At 37.1% G+C, this 19,212-nt stretch overlaps 1 protein-coding gene and 1 non-coding gene across 5 annotated transcripts in view; one reads left to right on the top strand and one right to left on the bottom strand.

Annotated features, from left to right (window-relative positions):
• The window catches only part of Dennd5b (DENN domain containing 5B), a 191,599-nt gene that overhangs the window by 77,612 nt on the left and 94,775 nt on the right, over positions 1–19,212 (top strand). For all 4 annotated transcript variants that reach the window (XM_047549051.1, XM_047549049.1, XM_047549050.1 and 1 more), the window contains one exon: positions 12,670–13,336. In XM_047549051.1, coding sequence (XP_047405007.1) covers positions 12,670–13,336 — 667 coding nt within the window. The remainder of the gene's footprint in view (positions 1–12,669; positions 13,337–19,212) is intronic.
• Positions 3,217–3,291, bottom strand: Trnaa-cgc (transfer RNA alanine (anticodon CGC)). Its single transcript has one exon. It is a non-coding gene; the product is annotated as a tRNA-Ala (tRNA).

Raw genomic sequence — 19,212 nt, 5'->3', positions numbered from 1 at the left:
ACAAGGCCCTGGGTTCGATCCTCAGCACCCAAAAAAAAAAAAAAAAAAAAAAATAGGGCTGGGAAGGTGACTCAGTGGTTGAGTGCCCCTGAGTTCAATCCCCAGTACCAAAAAAAAAAAAAAAAAAAAAAGAATGTTAATCAGTATAAGTTAGCCAGAGGTGATTAAAAGTCTCCTTTAGAGATTCTTAAAAATAAAGTAGCTCATAGTTTTCTGATTACTTTGGGAAGAGTCCTTCTTAGAAGCCTGGATACTATTTTGAACTTTTATCAACTCTGTGATTACATAATTCAAGAGGCCCCAAACTGAGCAAATGAGAAATCAGTCTTGATAGACATAGAAATGATTAATGATGAATTGAGACACTATGATAAGTATAGTTCTTTTTGAGAATTTAAAAGAGAACTGATAGACATAAAAGATCCCATTATGACTTGATATTTTCAGAAAAGAAAATTAATATTTAGTAGAAGCCTGCTAGGTACTTCAAGGTGTGTTATTTTCACATACATATTTACATGTACCCAGTGTGAATTCATGTTTACACTTCACAGAGATTAAGAAACTTGTCCAAAGTCATGCAGTGAGCATTTGAGGCCAAATCCAGATCATTTTTACTAGCTTGCTTCCCCGCCCCCCACTACCCTGCTGCTTTTTCCAGAGAAAACTATGTATCTTAGTTTTGATTTGCATCACAAATGGTATGGAAAATGCTTGACCCTTGGTGGTATTTTTTATCACAGTAAAGACTTTGCAGTCTGGGCTTGCTCCAGGAAAAGGAAAGCATGGTGTTTTTTGTAAGAACAAATGCCTAAAGCACTTAGCACTTCAATTTTGATTCTTTACAGAGCAAAATGTATTTTCCCAAACTTACCCAATACCAAAATAAACAGAGATGACATTTTGTTGGAAATTAATACCGTGAATGGTGAAAAGAGTATATAGATAATGGGTACAGCACAATGATTGGTTTTCTTTGGGAAACTTAGAGGAACCTAACCAAGACTCTGACTAAATAGTTAACAGGCAGCAGTGCCAAAAAATAATTTATCAGCTGCCTACACCAGCAAATTAATAAAGAAGTGTTAAGGAAAGGAGCATCTCAACTAAAGTAATGGAAAAATGTATAAGAATGCGAATAGAGCTTAGAACTTAATCTTCTTAAATTAGTAAGATATTTCAAATTATTTTAAATATTTATTTTTAAATTATTCTGTGAGAAATCAGAATGATTTCCAAAAGTAGGTTCTTTCTACAGTATCAATCTGTATTCATTTGAAACAGAATGCCACGGTTGGTATATTTTCTTTGTCTTAATCAATTGAATGAAAGAATAGATATCTATGATAGCTTTTGCTTCTGTCTGCAGAACATTTATCTTTAAAGCACTTGTCAGCTTCCTTGATCTGTCTTTGGTATTTTTTTTTTTTTTTAAACCTCCTGTTTCTGAGATTATTTTATAAAAGCAGCAAACATTTTCCTCTAAAGAATAAATGAAAAGACTTGTGTTTTGATGGTTAAATACCACATGGCATTTTTTTTTTTAAACTACCTATCTAAAAGGATTTGCTGGTACTCCTGAAAAATCTTCAGAAGTTTCCCATTAAACTAGTTTGAGTCATAGATTTACTGCCCTTAATTTTTTCTTTGATTTATTAGTAAGTGCATTTGTATGAACCTATAATTTACCCTTGCCTAAAGTTACAAAGTTTTGTCTTGCCTATAGTAAAATCCCACTCCAAGTCCCTGTCTTCTATAATATTAGTCATTTCTCTTCCAAGTAAAGTGGTGATTTTGAATACAGGTCATTAATTTCACACATAAAGTAACTGTTCAAAGTAGTGAACTTGGTTATATAAAAAATTCCATATATGTTAGTACAGTGCAAGTATAATAGAAAACAAATATGTGAAGGTGAAATTGTTTCTAAATTAATTGATTTTTATGTCTTGTTTGCCAATTCTGAGATTTTTATGAAAAAATAAGTTGAAGCGTCATTAAACAGTACAACAAAAGTTCATATACACAACACATAGAACTAAGATGTATCAACATTGACATGTTCACTTCTGGTCTTTACTTGTTGTTTTAAATGGAACTAAGCATTGCAGCACAGAGCTGAAGTTCTTCCACTCTCTCACCAGTCCCACTTTTAGATCACTTTGAGGTAACCTGAGTGTTGGCATCTGTGACTGTTCATATAACGTTGTTGTAGGTAGTTCTTATTCTTAACAATGCATGACACCTAGGAATTTTTAGGAAGAAAACATGATCAATACCCTTTTAAACATGTTATATGAAATCTAAGTATTCCATTTTGTATATCTGTTCTAAATAAAATAATCTTACAAATGATTTTAATTAAAAGTGTAAAGTTCTTTGTAATCTATAAAGTTGTAAGTGTGCAGTTTACTTTGATCACAGAGAAGGGTGGAGTAGTAGGATGAAGAAAGAGTAAAATGTTGGCAGGTAAAATGTTGGCAGAAAAAGATTATTCAGATGTCCATCTTGCAGGAGTCAAAGGAAAAAGGAATGTGTATACTTTTTGCATACTAAGCAAGTATTTAAATTTGAAATGGATAACCCAAAATGGCATTCATAGGTTTGATATTACAATGAAAGTAAGTCTGCATTTGACTCATTTAAGTTTCTGCCTTACTATACAGAATCATAGGATTGGGACTCTAATTCAGCCATTGCTGGTGGGCTCCACCTGTTTTCCTTAACCTTGCAACTAGAATATTTCATGGGCATCTCAAGCTCAGCATGTCCAAAGTTGAATTCACAGTCCTTCCCATTAATCTTGGATAATGAATGGTACAGCCATTCACCCAGTTGCCTAAATCAAAATCTGAAGTTGTCCTTGGAATTTCTTACTTTCTCACCCTCTCCCCTATCTAATTAATTATTCATCTACTTCCACTGTTTCTATACACCCACCTTAGTCCAGACCACCAAGATGTCTTACCTGAACCCCTACAAACTGGTATTCTGCTCCTCTCCATCCCATTCTTCACATGATCACTCTTGTTTATGCTGATGTTTTTCTTCTACTTCTCCTTCACCTAGTAGATTCTAATTGACTTTAAGATTTCATTTTAAACGTGTCCTTAGAGAAGCCATTCCCTTCCACTACCCTCTTAACTTTCTGTCAGGTCTCTTAGTACATTGTACCTTTTTGTAGCACCCATCCCAGTTACTTTTTTTTTTTTTTTTTTGCGGTACTGGGGATTGAACCCAGGGCCTTGTGCTTGCGAGGCAAACACTCTTACCAACTGAGCTATATCCCCAGCCCCCCAGTTACAATTAAATAATTAATTATGTAGCTAGGACTTACCTCTGTATCTCTTGCAATAATGTACGTAGCACTAAGACAGGCACAGTTTCTCTTATTCCTTGCTAGATCCCTAGCTTTGCACAAATCATTGAATGCTCAAATCATTGAATAAATGAAGAAATGCTTACTTGTTTATAATAATTTTCTTTCCTATTATTGTCTATTCAGGTGCAAAATCATCTCTTAAGCAGTAGTAGTTAGGTGCTCTCTCTTGTCTCTTCCTGTAACATCTTGAACACACTCCATTGTAGCTCTGATCATAATGTTTTATAATTGTTGGTGTGTATGTCTGTTTTTCCTACTACAATGTGAGCTCCCTAAAGGGAGGGATTATTTTCATATTTCTCTTCTGAGTTGCCAAAGTTGGTGTAATACATGGAATAAAATAAATGTTTATTAAAAGAGGGAAACAGAGAAGAGACAAAAAGAAAGGAGGGAGGAATAAAGGAGGGCAAACCATCTAGCTCTTTTGACTTTTCTGAGTAATTTTTCTGTTATTTGAATAATGAGGGCAAGGCTATACTATAGAATATGGAAAAGAGAATTATAAAACTCTGGCCAACAGTAAAAGAAAAAAAGAAAAAATTGAAAAAGAAAATTATTATTTAAATTATTAATTTAAAAAATTCTAGCCAAACCGCCTACAAGCATCCAGAGAGATGAAGATATTTGGTCACTCCAACTGGGATAGGTTCAGACAACATTGTTAGCATATTTTGGATAAACTAATTTTATTAAATGTGACAATCTGGTCACCATATGACAACTCTAATTTTTAGTTATTTTATTGTGGATAGGTGAGATGAGGATATTATTAGTAATAGCAATATTAAGGGATAACAAGAGACTGTTAAAACACAGTGGTAGATTCTGGGCATGGTGGTACACACCTGAAATCCCAGCTGTTTGAGAGACTGAGGTAAGAGGATTCCAAGTTTGAGGCCAGCCACAGGAACTTTGCAAGACCCTGTCTCAAAAAAAGGGCTGGGGAGGCAACTCAATGGTAGAATGCGCCTGAGTTCAATCCTCAGTACCACAAAACAAAACAAAACTGCACTCAGAGGCAAATCTTGATTTTTATCTCAGGTTTTCTGAAGAATAAAGTGTCTTTTAGTTTCTAGTAATTTACAAAATTAATTCTGTCTTTTTAAAATGAAAAAGTAGTGGGCGAATAGCTCATTCTGTGGAGCACTCGCCCAGCGTGTGGACCAACCCGGGTTCGAGATGAACCAATAAAATGAAAAAGTAACTGGTCACAGTGGCACATGCCTGTAATCCCAGTGACTCATGTGACTGAGACAGGAGAATTGCAAATTCAAGGCCAGTCTTGGTAGCTTAGCAAGGCCTAATCCACTTAGTGAGACCCTGTCTTATAAAATGAAAAGGACTAGGGATGTAGCTCAGTGGTAAAGCACCCCTGGGTTCAATCCCCAGTACCCCAAAATGAGAAAGCAATAAACAGTATTTTCTAGTTCATGTTTCCCAGATTAGAAATATAACTCTTACCTTATTTTTTTTATTTGTAGGAAGAGCATTTAAGAATAAAGAATTTGTATCTACTACCTTATTTATTTATTTATAGGAAGAGCATTTAAGAAAAAAATTACTTCTATTATCTATAGTATAGAAGGTCTTTCTTCACTTTGAATACAACTTTTGGCAAGCTTTTCTTGTAAATGCTTGAATATGTGTTCAAGAAACCTACAGACTCTTAAGGGAATTTTTGGGTGGCTGTTCAAAAACCAGTGTGAGCTGTGATTTTGTGGTTTACCATGTTCAGGAAAGCCTATCAATAAAAGTAAATCTTTAGAAGTCTCTGGGTTTTTTTTTTTGTTGTTGTTGTTTTTGTTAGTTTTCTTTTTTTGTGGTGTTGGGGATTGAACCCAGGGCTTTGTGCTTGAAAGGCAAGCACTCTACCAACTGAGCTATATTCCCAAAAGTCTCTGTATTGTTTACTAAAAAGAGAACTGCAGGCTAGATCAAGAGATGAACTAAATCTTGGGTCCTGTATCCAAGATTTTTTTTTTTGTTTTCTTTCTCATTCTTTCATTCATTCAGCAAATACTGATGTGCCATGCATTATGCTAAACAAGCTTGAAGTGGCCTGGAGCAATAGTAATTCATCTCATCCCTTCTATATAATCTTTATTGACTATAGTTTATGTGTCGGATCAGTTCATTCATAATACCAACACAGTAATTAATTGCTTATTGTTATAATGAAAGCAGCTTTAATTTTTTTTATTGTAAACAAATGGAGTACTACTTGTTTCTCTGGTTGTACATGAAGTAGAGGCGTACCATTTGTGTAATCATGCATTTACATAGGGTAATGGTATTGATATCCCGTTTACTGGTGACGAGTTCTCCCTCTGATGATGAAGTTTGAACACTAGAGAAGCACGCCAAGGCAAACATATTAAGCAGGTTTTATTTATTTCGTTTGTTTTGAATTTCCACAATCCAACAGTGCCGGGGCCTTGAACCTGGGTCTCCAGCTTGAGAGGCAAGCACTCTACATGATGGGCTATATCGCCAGCACAGCAGGTTTTATTTAAAAGTAGTAATAATACAGAGTTCTCCCAGGAGGGAGAAGGGGGCCATGGCTGATGTTCTAAAGTCCCAAGCAGTGAGCGCACCCTGCATCTTTTATACATTAAGGTCTCTTTTGTTCTCCAGTCCTCTCCCTGCTATTTCTCCTTCCTGCCTACGTGACTAGGCCTGGTTTTTCAGGTGAGATGTAAAAAGTGAGAAGCAGATGGGGCAGTGGGTGGGCCAAAGTGATTCAGCCAGGCAAGGGTCCAGGGGGCATTAATTAGCAGCTCCTTGCTTGCAGTCCTTGATAAGAGCACGTAAATTTGGTAATCAATGGGCTCTGGAGATTCTTTACATTCCATTCTCCCAGGGGCAGTCTCCAACTTCCAGAGGCAGATGGCTTTCATGGCCTTCATTTCCTCGATTTGACCCGATCCCCTATTTCTACACTAACTGCCTGTCCCCAGTTCTGGCTTCAGTGATTGATTCATTCTGTTATTTTTTCCTTCCCCACCACCAGCATCTTTAATTTGAATGCAACCTTGAAAGAATTCTGTCATGTGCAGCCTTTCATTGTATAGTTATTTCCCAAGATTAGGAATAAGCAAATTTCCCTTTAGCAAATCCAGGTATTCATCAGTTTTATCTAAGTCTGTATCTTATTCTATGCAGATATACATAGTACTTTAATTCTTGTTAACATAAAGAGTTAACTAAATCTACCTTAGTTCTTTCCTAGTCTCATATTCAGTGATGTGAAACATAAAGGCATTTTTACTGGTGCACTGATGCGGTTCCTGAACCTAAGTCTGCCTGCTCACCACTCAAAAGCCAATACTCATGAGATGAGTGTTAGTGTAGAGGAAATCAGGCTTATTTAAGGCTGGCCCAGAGATAATTGAAGGAGGCTACCATCTTCTTGGGAAACTCAGGTACACAAAAGAACTTTTATAAGGTGGGAAAGGAGGGACAGTGGGCAGGAAGACTGTGTACTGAATGGGGTCTTGGACTGGAACATTGAAGTTAACCTAGACCTCCTGGGGCTAGTTCCTTTAGTCCTTTAGACAAACATATTACTTTTCTGCAAGTAAATCTCACAGCAGTTTAATGCTTTGTGTTAGTTGATGCACAGGACTAGAATAAAGAGGGACATTACACATTCTGATGTTATTGAAGGGCATCTGATGTTAGCTTCTACAAACCTACAAAAAACTTATTTACTAATTAACATCTTAATAATTTAGGTGAGGCTTTTCTTTAGAATTTAGAATTGACAGGCAAAGGGAGGGGAAGGAAAATTAACTCTGCCAAGGACAGCTCCCAGCAGTGCAGCCACTGACATCATGTTCAGCGCCACAATTTTTTTCCTGTTGTTTTCATCAATCACCATTTATTTTGGCCCCAAATAGTATATTGTTCAATGGATGGTACACTTGAACATTTAAGGTTTCTGAAATAGGGCACCAGTCCTTGAATAGTTTGCAATCCAGAGATAAAGTAAAATTAGAGTGCTAATAATTCTTATCTCTCTACAATGTCTGAGTACATAGTGATGCAAGGCTTTAATTGCTTCTCTATACAAAAAAGACTTTTTAGAGAAGTGACATTCTAATAGATTTAAAGGATGAGAAAAACACCATTTTTTTAAATAGGTAAAAGAATGCCTTTCTAAAATAGTGTTTTAACTTCAAGGAAGGAAAGGAATGTTTTATCTATTGATTTATAAAAAGCCATACCTGTACTACTTAGGGGTTGGCAAGTTTTTTTTCCATAAAGGATCTGATAGTAAATACTAGAGGTCTTGTTGGTATACAGATCCTGTCATAATTATTCAGCTATGTTGGGTAATATAGAAGCATCCATTGACAATATATAAATGGGTTTAAAACAACAGAATAATCACTTTGCTTACAAATGTGTGATTTGGATAGATTTTGGCAGGGCTGCCCCTGTACTCTTCTCAGCATGCACTAGAGAGGTTTGAAGGCTGAAGTCTGAAATCAAATAAAGCCTTACTCACTCACAACTCTTAACTCCTGAGCTATAAATACAGCTGGGGCTCCATCTGTCTCTGTGGTTTCTCCATTAAAAAAAAATTTTTTTTTTAGTTGTAGATGGGCACAATATCTTCATTTTATTTATTTATTTTTATGTGGTGCTGAGGATCGAATCCAGTGCCTCACGTGGTAGGCAAGTGCTCTACCATGGAGCCACAACCCTAGCCCTCCATTTGTTTTTGACAACATAGCAGCTTCAAACTAGCCAGGTTTATATATTACTTCATGTTAGTTAGATGTAAGGGGCAGTTTTGGTTCGTCAATAACTCCCAGAAAAAATGCTCCACAGATACAGGTCCCGCACAAGGAACTTTATTTTATGCGGACAAAACGTGTCCGCTCGGGGGGAAAGGGGAAAGGGGAAGAAGGAAATGGCGCAGGGTTCCTTGTCAGATATTGGAATTTCGCGGGCTGGGAGGAACCAATCGCGGAGGAGAATTATTACAGACTGACTGATGATGGACCAATGACATATTGGAACGTAATGTGGGAGGCAGGAAGGTTACGGCGATGTAAGCCGGAAATTCCTGTAACGGGAGAGGCGGGCTTAACGGCAGATTGACAGGTGGGTTAGGAGGCTGGGTTCCTGTAACGGGAGAGAAAGGTTGCTTTATACCTAACATTCCCCCATTTCCTTTTTTATAAAAAAATTTTTTGGGGGTACATGGATGAAGGTCAGTCTTCTGTAATTACTTCCTGCTGGGGTGTGGACGTAGAGCTGGTATCATTGTGACAGGAAGAACTGGAGACTTGATAGTTTCTCTGGAGGCACATCTGCAGCCAGGCTCCAATCCTGGAGGCACATCTGCAGCCAGGCTCCAATTTTTTGTGAGATCCTGATATTTCTGCAATATAAGTTGATTAATTGACATGGAAGTACAGGACAGGGGGTGGAAGAACTGAGAAGTTGTTCCCATAACAAGGCCTAGCAAAGGCTGGAGAAGACAGGCCTTCATTTGGGAGCTTTCACATTGTCTAGGTCATCAGGAATGTGAACACAACATTTAGTAGAGATCTCTATACTTCTGTTACTAGCAAACATAGATTAAGCCTATTTGTGTCTGTAGGCCTTAAACTGACTAAAAACTTCTGACTCTAGCAGTTTCTCTTGATAGTTACTATTATTTTTAAATGCCCAAGAATGGCTATGCTTTGGTTTTAACTGATTTGCTAGGTGTTTAAGATCAAGCTGGTCAAACTGACCTGCTCCTGTCTGTTAAGAGTCAGCTAAGTTTCCACAAGGGTAACTCATAGAGAACTTAAGAGCAGTTTCTTAGCTCCATTAGTGCAATTGGTTAGGCAGGGTCTTTTCGATGACGTGGCTTTCCTTGAAAGCACCAGGGATGTCTCCCTTTTTCTGTGACCCTCCTCTGCAGCAGATGCACTGAGTGGCTTTTTCTCTAGCAGTCTCATCAGTCTCCTTGCTCAGGAGGTTGTGTGACCCAGAGTTGCAAAGCTCCTTGGAGAAGTCCTCTTGTTCCCTGGGTTCAGGCTGACTTTGAGGGCAAGACCCAAATATGGAGTTTTTCTTGGCCTCTGTATTTAATTTCTATCTTTAAGTTTGATCTTAACCATCAAGCAAGTCAGTCTCACCAGTCATAAAGTAAGAGTACTGGGCTTTAGCTTTAATGTCTATAACTTTACAGTTATTTACCCCCTTTTATCTAATTGGGGTTTACATTATCTGTTCTATAGGTGATGGCTTACTATTCCAAGTTAATTTACGGTGTTCGCTCTTGAAGCAGTACTTTTGAAAAATATTGATCAGGCAACAATTAGAGTTTACAAGGAAAATACAAAATAGAATTACCAACACTTCAGGGCTTCCAAGATGTTTGACCAGCAAGACAAGTGGAAACTGTATTGCCATTTTTAGCCTTGTTTCAAAAGTTACTTGGTTACTTATCACTGCTGTTGCATTTTACTTGATTAGACCAGGGTTTGGGCAAACATGTCTTCCTTTCCAAGTCTATCCATCCATTTTTATTGACATAATTGTATTAGAAAAGTCATACTTATTCCTATATGTGTTATCATGCCCATTTTCATGCTGCGGTGGTAGGGTTGAGTTGTTATGACAAAGACTGTGTGTGGCCTGCAGAGCCTAGAAATATCTATCTGGCTATTTGTGGGGAAAGTTTGCTACTCTGGTGTAAGTTCTCTCAGCAGCCTACCTAGGTTCAAGGAGAGGGGTAGATTACCTCTCAAAGGGGAGATGGCAAAGTACTAGAAGAGTGTGTGGAACTAGAAATATTATTTGAACCATTTCTACAAAATACAGTCTGCCACAGGGAATAAAATATTTTTATACCTATAGGAAGTCAGTTACAGGTGACAGACAGATTTTGACAGGAACATGCTCGTCCTGTTCACAGAACAGCAGCATGCCAGTGTTGCTAGAGAAGAGTGGGTAAGCTAAGAAATAGTGGGAGATGAAGGCAGAATGTTGCTGGAGTGAGGCCATAGGACCTTATTACTATGGTAAGGACTTTGACTTTTATTGAGGTAGGAGTTCATTGAGAGTTTTGAGAAGAGTGGCAAATCTGACATATTTTTTAAGGATCACATTGCTCTACGGGGAATAGGTTATGGGGAACAAGGGCAAAAGCAAGGAGACTGGTTAGTAGGATATCACAGTCATCCATGCAAGAGAAGAAAATGGATTAAAGTAGAGAGGTAAAAGTAAAGAGAAAATAATCTCTGAATATAATTTTTAATGTACATTTCATAATATGTGCTCATGGATTAGATAATTGGTTGAGACAGAAAGAGAGAGGTGAAAGATTATTCCAAGGTTTTTATACTGGTCAAAGTAGATGGATAGATAGATGGAGATATGGGGGAAACAGACTTTGAGAAACAAATCAGGCTTTCAGTTTTGACCATGGTAAATTGGAGATCCCATTAAACATCTTGATGGGAATAATGAAGTAATTATTTAGTTAAGAGTGAAGTTCAGTGGGGCACTATTGCACACATCTGTAGCAACTCAGAAGACAAGAGTATGTCAATTTCAAGGCCAGCCTGGGTAACTCAGTGAGACACTATCTCAAAACATAAGAAGAGCTGGAGATATATAGCTCAGTGATAGAGTGCCCCTTTTCAATCCCAGTACCACAAAAGAAAAGAAAACCAGAATGTGGTGATATAACTTGATGACCTAAGCTTCAAAGCCTAGGGATTTTAGGAAAAAAGACTGGACCATGATCTCAAGTGGCGAGCAGTCAGAACACCTACCCATCTTCACACTGTGAAAATTTTGTTTTATTGATCCTGTCCATTAAGGTTTATTTTTTGTTTTTGTTTTGTTTTGTTTTGTTTTTAAGCAGTGGTAACCCAGAAATTTTAACACAAAACTCTACAAAATAAATTCAACTGGAATGTGCCTGAGGAAGGGAGGGAAGCTCTCCTGTTTTCTTCTCTGACCTCTTATTACTTCCCAGACACTGAAGCATTGCTGTTGCCTTCTTGGACCCCTTTGAAAACCACTGCCTTTCTGTGGTGGAAGATGGATGTTCTAAGAGATTTCATCACATTCTATGCTCCTCCTGCTGAAAATCCTTCAAAGGCTTCCATTGTCTTCAGATTTCTAATAGGGCTCACCAAGGTTCTCCAGGAAGGATTCTAATTATTTCTATTGCTTTCTCACTCACATCCCCCCATCTTGCATTCTGTGCCTCACCCACACTGACCTGGTTTCGCTTTCTCAAACCCTCACATTCTTCCTTCTTGGCTTTTTCACATATTGTCCTTTGCTTAGAATCATCATCATCTTACCAACACCTATATGCCTATCCTCAGATTTCAATTTGGACTTCATTTTTATATGTAACTTTCTTTTTTCTAATATGCCTTCCTGCTATCCTTTTTTATTTCAACCTGCATTTATCTTATTGCACTTTGCATTCTTTGTGGTTTGTGATTTTTTTTTTTTTTTTAAATCATCTTTCATCCTTATGGACTGCAACCTCCATAGAGGGATCTTGTCTTTCTCACCATTGGGTGGCCAGCACAAGGCCTACTTTCCAAAGGCCCTTAATAAATGTTGACAATTTGAAGAATATATAACTTTTAAGGTGAATTGTGTTTTCATGGTAATGTAGGAATTTGGGAGAATGTCTAGATTTTGCACCAGATTTTTTATTAAATTGAAAGAAAAATAGAAAAATGTAATAATATATGATTATTTCTATGCAAAAGTATACTTAAAAGCTATATCCCTAGCCCGTGATACTGTTGTTTTTTTAAAACTTTTTTCCCATTATCAAATGAGCCTTCACTTATTTTCCTTTTCTTTTGAAACATCACATTGCTACAAAAATGGTATTTAAATATTTGTATTTTGCATACTCCATCTTTAGTTCATTGATGTAGCAACTGTTATAGAGTAACAGGTTCAAAGAAGTTACATAACTTGTTCAAGGTTACAAGCTTGGTTAGAGGTTTACTGGGACTAAAAGATCTTCTCATTCCTAATAAAACCTCCTCTATGTAGTACCCACACAGTGATTATTTTTCCCATATATGCATGTGTATATTCCTTTTAAGAATACCTTTACCTACATGTAAATGAGTTTACAATGTATTTCTAATTTAAGACTAAAGTTAAAAAGCTAGTTTAAAAAGCTGTCTGTTTGAATCCTGTTACGTTTAAAAAAAAAAAAGCCAAACATCTTTTTTGCTGGTTTGAAGTTGTTTGTTTGCTGTATTCTGATGCTTCCCCCCCCTCTTCCTCTACAGTTATGCATGCCTAAAGGGCTGTCATTCAGAACCCAAACTGACAATAAAGATCCTCAGTTTCACTCATTTATAATTACCCGGGAAGATGGTTCTCGCACCTACGGTTTTGTTCTCACTTTTTATGAAGAAGTTACAAGTAAGCAAATCTGCACAGCAATGCAGACTCTCTACCAGATGCACAACGCTGAGCATTACAGCAGTGTTTATGCTTCATCCTCATGCAGCATGGACTCACTGGCAAGCAGTATTGATGAAGGCGATACAACTTCCCTTTTGAAACTCCAGCGATACAACTCCTATGATATCAATAGAGATACCCTGTATGTTTCAAAAAGTATATGCTTGATCACACCACTACCTTTCATGCAGGCCTGCAAGAAATTCCTCATCCAACTTTACAAGGCAGTTACCTCTCAGCAGCCACCACCCTTGCCGCTTGAGAGCTACATTCATAATATTCTTTATGAAGTACCCCTTCCACCTCCAGGGAGATCACTGAAGTTTTATGGTGTTTATGAACCTGTCATCTGCCAGAGGCCTGGACCCAATGAACTCCCTCTCTCTGACTACCCTCTTCGAGAGGCTTTTGAGCTCCTGGGATTAGAGAACCTGGTGCAGGTGTTTACCTGTGTTCTTTTAGAAATGCAGATCCTCCTCTACTCACAAGGTAGGTATTATTTGGACTTTTAAGTTTTCCAAAAACAAGTATTTAGTCCCTCAACTACTGAATTTCCTTGATCTATATTATTAGAACCATGTAATTAATGGTCAGGAGTTTTTTCTGTTTTGTGTAAAAGGAATTGATATGGGTAGAACCAATGACTGCAGTGTTGCTTCTCTTTGAGGTGGCATTGCATAGAGAGAAACAGGAATACAATAATGTTACCTTGACCAGTTTGGGCATATTTAATTTTTAATGGAAATAGCCCTTTTTTCCTGATAAAAGTAAACATCATTAAAGAAACATTCTTTTCATGAAAGTGGAGAAAACTGGTTACTATGAGGAGAGATGTATAGACTTCTCATTCTTTACAAATTAGTAAAGGTTCAGATGAAAATTCAGCTGACATTGAAAAGGAATAAATGAAACTGATGACTCTGAAGTATCTTGAAGCAGTCAACTTTAGACCTTTGCCTGTGAGAGCATTCCATGTGAGAAAAGAGAAGGTGTGCAGGCATGAAACAGACATGAGTTTTCCAGGTCTAACTAATAGTAGTTTTGCCAGAAGAGGGTGTGTGTGTGTGTGTGTGTGTGTGTGTGTGTGTGTGTGTATTATTGTTGTGATATCTTTTATTCATTATTTTCCCAACACACTTGAAAACTAACAAACTGGTTTTATTTTACCAGTACATTAACAATGACTAATGTTGCGCCTAAACGAGGATACCAGTTCCCATCTGAATGTGAATCAACAGAAGAAATAGAGATATCATGTCTTAATGGGTAGCGAATTGAAGAAAATTATGCAATGGTACCTGTGCCTTGATGGATCCTTTGAAAAATGTGGTGTAAATATTTGGGTTAGCATTTTGCTAACTTGTATTTAGGCTGGCAGAATTGTGGTGCAATCTCCTGACTACTGCTGTCAAGCTTATTTTACTGCTTTTCTTTTTTTATTTTTCTATTTTAAATCATGAGTGAGTCTGAGCCAAGTAGGCTATATTTGTACTTCCCCATCTTGTGTGTATGTTGACACTATTTGTGTGTTGACAGCCTTTCACAAGGTTGTGTTTTCTTCTAGTTTATCCTACGTAATGTTCTTTGATAATGTGTACCAGCATCTCAGTTTTTGCTGACAGGAAGTTCTTTTTTAATGGCTAGTCTAAATTCTTTTCTTTCTTCTTGCATTTAAAAAAAAATATGTTTTAGATGTTGATAGGCCTTTATTTTATTCATTTATTTACATGTGGTGCTGAGAACCAAACACAGTGCCTCACACATGCTAGGCAAGCACTCTTCCACTGAGCCACGACCCCAGCCCAACTCTCACTTTTTTTAAGGCTCATCATTACCTGTAAATCACCCACTGGGAACTGAAAATTTTAACTCTAAGTAACTCTCTCTTCCTAACTTTTTTCCCTGAAGAAGATAGAGTTGAAGAGTCACATCAAGTACTATTCAAATAGTTTCAGATTTTGGAGTATTTCTGTTTTTAGATTTTTGGATTGGGACTGTTCTACCTGTATTGGTTTTAGAAGTCATAACAATCCTGGATTCAAATTTCTGCCCTGTCCTTTACTAACTGTAACCGTGGGCAAGTTACTTAATCTTCCAAAGTTTTAATGCCCTTATTTTTATGGGGATAACAGTCCTCACCCTCCCTTATTGATTTATTGTGAAGATTAAATAAGAAAACCTGTATGAAATGCTTGGAGTATAAGTAACAGTAAATGGAAGAGAAGCTGATATTACTGTAGTTGTTATCAGTTTTATTAGTCTAATGTAATCTTCTGTAAATTATGCTTATCTTAAGTTGTAAAGGCCCAACATATTACTTCATTTAAATTACAGTTTTTAAAATATTAAACAGTCAAGACATTTGTTTGGTCTGGGAGTCTTGCTAAGGGTAGACCTCTTGCCTAGTGTGTACAAGGCTCTGGATTTGATCCCTAGCATTATACACACACACACAAAAGGCATTTATTTGTTCCAGGATTAAGAGCCTAATAGCATTGGGGCTATAGCTCAGTGGTAGAGCACTTACCTAGCATGTGTGAGGCACTGGGTTTGATCCTCAGCACCACATAAAAATAAATAAATAAAATAAAGGTAGCGTGTCCATCTACAACAACAAAAATTAAAAAAAAAAAGAGCCTAATAAATGGACTGGGTGTATAACTCAGTGAGTGATAGAGTGCTTGACTAGCATATATGAAGCCTTGGGTTTGATACCCTTACCACCAAGGGAATAAAAAAAATCTAATAAATGTTCTTTTATCCTGCCTACCATGCTTTTTTTTTTCTTAAAGAAAACTTGCCATTATGCTACTTCCTTTTTTAAATAGCAGTTTATTTTTCACTTGCTTGTGTGAACTGAGCCTTCATCTTTCTACTCTGATTTTCTTGTCCCATTTTATTCAAGGAATCTTTGTTGAAGTTTTAGTTGATTAATATCTACCAATCAGTTTTCGTTGTAAATGAAAAATAATGAGTATTTATGGGCATGTGTTTGTACTCTGAGTAGTTTTTGGTTACTCTGTCTGGTTTTATGTTGAAAATGTAAGAGAATGAATCCTGAAATAATAAACTAGATTTTTTTTTTTTTCTTTTTTGTGTGAGGTGTAGTCTTGCTAAGTTGTCCAGGCTGGTCTTGAACCTGAGACGATCCTCCCATCTCAGACTCCTAAGTACTTGAGAATTTAAGTGTGTACCATCATACTCAACCAGCTCTTAGAACTGTATTTTCCCCCTTATGTGCATATGGGAAAAAACGGGCCATACAGTGATTCACTAAAATCACTTGATATCAGAAATTGTACTAAAGAAATACATGTACATTTGGGATTTTTACCCTACATTTAATCCTCTCACAGTGAGTGAGTGCTGTTATCCCTGTTTTTTTAATGAGGAAATTGGGTCTCAGGAAAGTCAGGTAATCTGTTTAAGCAAATAAACAATGTGTTGCACCAAGAAATTGAGCTTGGACTAGTCTTTGTCCAAGTTCTTAACCACCACATTAATTGTATTGGGCACTGCATTTAGCCTTTCTTTACCTATCTCAGTATTTATATTTAAATTATTAGCTCATTCTTTGGCTCCATTATAAAGGTATTATGCTAAATACTTGGAAAATATGATGAAAGCTATGTGTACAAGCAGATTTTAACATTGACAATGTTTCTCCCACTAGAGAAAGACAATCCATTTAAATGCATGAAATGAAAGAATCATTATGTTGTTTTGTGCTCTGGTGCCCTCCTTCACCCTTCCTGACTCTATGTAAGGGGGTTAAAAAACATTTAATACTTCACTGAGCTATGCCATAAAATTTAAAAACCAAGTGCTAAACAATTACCACGAAAACCCAAAGTGTATCAGAGTAGATAGTTTTCAGTGATGAAAATGTCTGTTTAAACTGATTTGAAATTCTCGTCCACAACCAGTTTAAACAGATTTATTCTGTTATTTAGAGAGTATGTACATCATAGTAACTTTGCAGTGGTAATAAGCTAGAAATTTTAAGTAGAGAATCCATCAAGAGAAGAAGACTCTTTCCTGAGACCCAAGATTGAAAAAACAGCATTTCTTCTACAGCCTGGAAATATGTGGAGTTTGGACAGTGGAAAAATCAGAGTATGATTCTCTTTTCAAAAGAATAGTGGAAGAATGAAATACGGGGAACTTAAACATCAGATATAACTTACTTTTTTTTTTTTTTTTTTTTTAAGTGGAGATTGAACCTAGGGTCTCTTTACCACTGAGCTACATCCATACACCTTTTTATTTTGAGACAGTCTCACTAATTTGCTGAGACTGTATTCCAACTTGGGATCTTCCTGCCTCAACCTCCCAAATCACTGGGATACAGGTGGGCACCATCATACCTAGCTACTGGTCTGACTTTCTATATTAATAATTAAAGTCTCAGAAATATTTTGGGGCTTCACCTACCTCCTTTGGCTCTTCACAGAGAAAGTTAACGATTACCAACTGCCCATACCACACTGTGTGCCTTTGTATGCTTATAGGGTTTTACTTTCTTTCCCCCTGCATTTCTCCTCACTTTTGTAAATTGCATGTGAATTATAAACCTTGTCAGAAATTTTCTTGAAAAAGTTGAGGTTGTTAATCCCAAATTGCTAGCATCATATCAATTGTTCAAGTGGACATCATATCATCTTACTGGTTGTAGAGTTTATAAATCAAAAAGCAATTCTGATACTTTGATGGCAAAGAGTAAGTTTTCATGACCTGGATTCTAAAAGTAGTAGAATTTGACCAGCCAGTATTTTAACACCATAAGCTTTGTGATGAATATAATCTTAATATTATTAAAAATTATTCATGATACTTTTTAAACAATAAGGAATACTTTATTTGGGTCAGTTGAAATAGGCATATGGGACTACCCCATATAGGCATCTCTTTAATAGTCCAATTTTCCATTGCCCATCTACCTGACCATATGCCCAGGCCATTGGCTCCTGCCCATGAGTGGGTAAAAATCTAGATACAGGAAATTTACCATTGTTCAATTCTTTCATCACTGCTGAAAAAAACATCAGCAAGTCAGCCCATTGAGCTGATTTTTTTTGGAGTGAGGGCCTTCCAAATAGGATGTTGTCCATTCACCTTGTAATTATCATCCATAAATCAAGCAGCTCCTTTTGGTCAGTCAAGTGTTGTTTATAGGGCACTGTCCAAGTGACAGTAGAACCTGGCAGTGTCTCTCACAGTTCTAGTCAGTCCTAGGGGAAAAGAGCCCCCCTCCTTTGTAGGAATCTCCTTGCATTCCCCAGCTAATAAGATTGAGAATAAACTATTTCCATTTCACCCTAGAACTGTTCTGAGCAAAGCCCTCCACAGCAAATTGAATAAGGCTTCTCAGACGATTCAGTTTTACAATAGTAAAATTGCTTGAGGTACCCATATAATAGGAACTTCCTTAACTGCAGCATTTGATCTGGATAAGGGACATATTCTGTGGACAGATATCCTGATTATTATAAAGCCAATCCCACAGGGCTGTATACAAAACCTATCAAATGCTTCATCTGAGGTATTCCACTTGGCATTTATAGGTAAAGTCAGGCAGTCCCCCCAGGGTAAAAAGATCTTACAGTGACTTTTATCCAGTCTGTGAGCTTGACTGTTCCCTCAGGAATAGCTTGGGTATCTGGATCATAAATTGCCATCTATGATTGTTCCATAGTAAGCCTGTGAGTCCTATGTCAACCAAAGCATGTTCTTCTCTGCAGCTCTTAAAAACAAAGATACTGCCCCGCAATTAGTCATTGTTATTAAAAGTTCTTCAGGAAACTGGTGATAGTGATGATCAAAATGAGAGAAAACTTGATTCACACTGTATCCCCTGGTTTCACTAGTTTTTTATTTTTGCCCTTCTGCCAGTAGATCACCTTTTTCTTAGAAGTGTTCTGTTGTTTCTATGTTATGCTTCCATTTGGGAGTGGTTCCGAGGCTAGTGATCAGTCTCAGACCAACTGAAATTTGAGGTTCATCTGTTATCAAGATCTTAATTTCAGGGGCTGGGGAGATAGCTCAGTTAGTACAGTGCTTGCCTTGCAAGCATGAGGCCCTGGGTTCGATCCCCAGCACCACCAAAAAAAAAAAAGGTCTTAATTTCATTTAGTTCTTACATACAACAATAGCCAAGGAATTTTATATTTTACCTTTTTCTTATTGGTTTGTGTTTCCTTAACTTCCCAGGGGATCAACTCCCTAAGAGTTGGATACATCTCTACATTCTGAATGTAAACTTCTTCATTTGGTCACTGATCCCAGCACATTTGTGACTTCATACCTTGGGTAACCATATGCCTACCCAGAAATCACCGGTTCCCCTCCTTTCATCCCTTTTCCTA

The sequence above is a fragment of the Sciurus carolinensis genome, chromosome 4 (genome assembly GCF_902686445.1).
Source record: "Sciurus carolinensis chromosome 4, mSciCar1.2, whole genome shotgun sequence".
In the NCBI taxonomy this organism is placed as follows: Eukaryota; Metazoa; Chordata; class Mammalia; order Rodentia; family Sciuridae; genus Sciurus; species Sciurus carolinensis.
The sequence above is the reverse complement of the archived record's forward strand: the minus strand, read 5'-3'. Positions and strand labels throughout refer to the sequence as shown.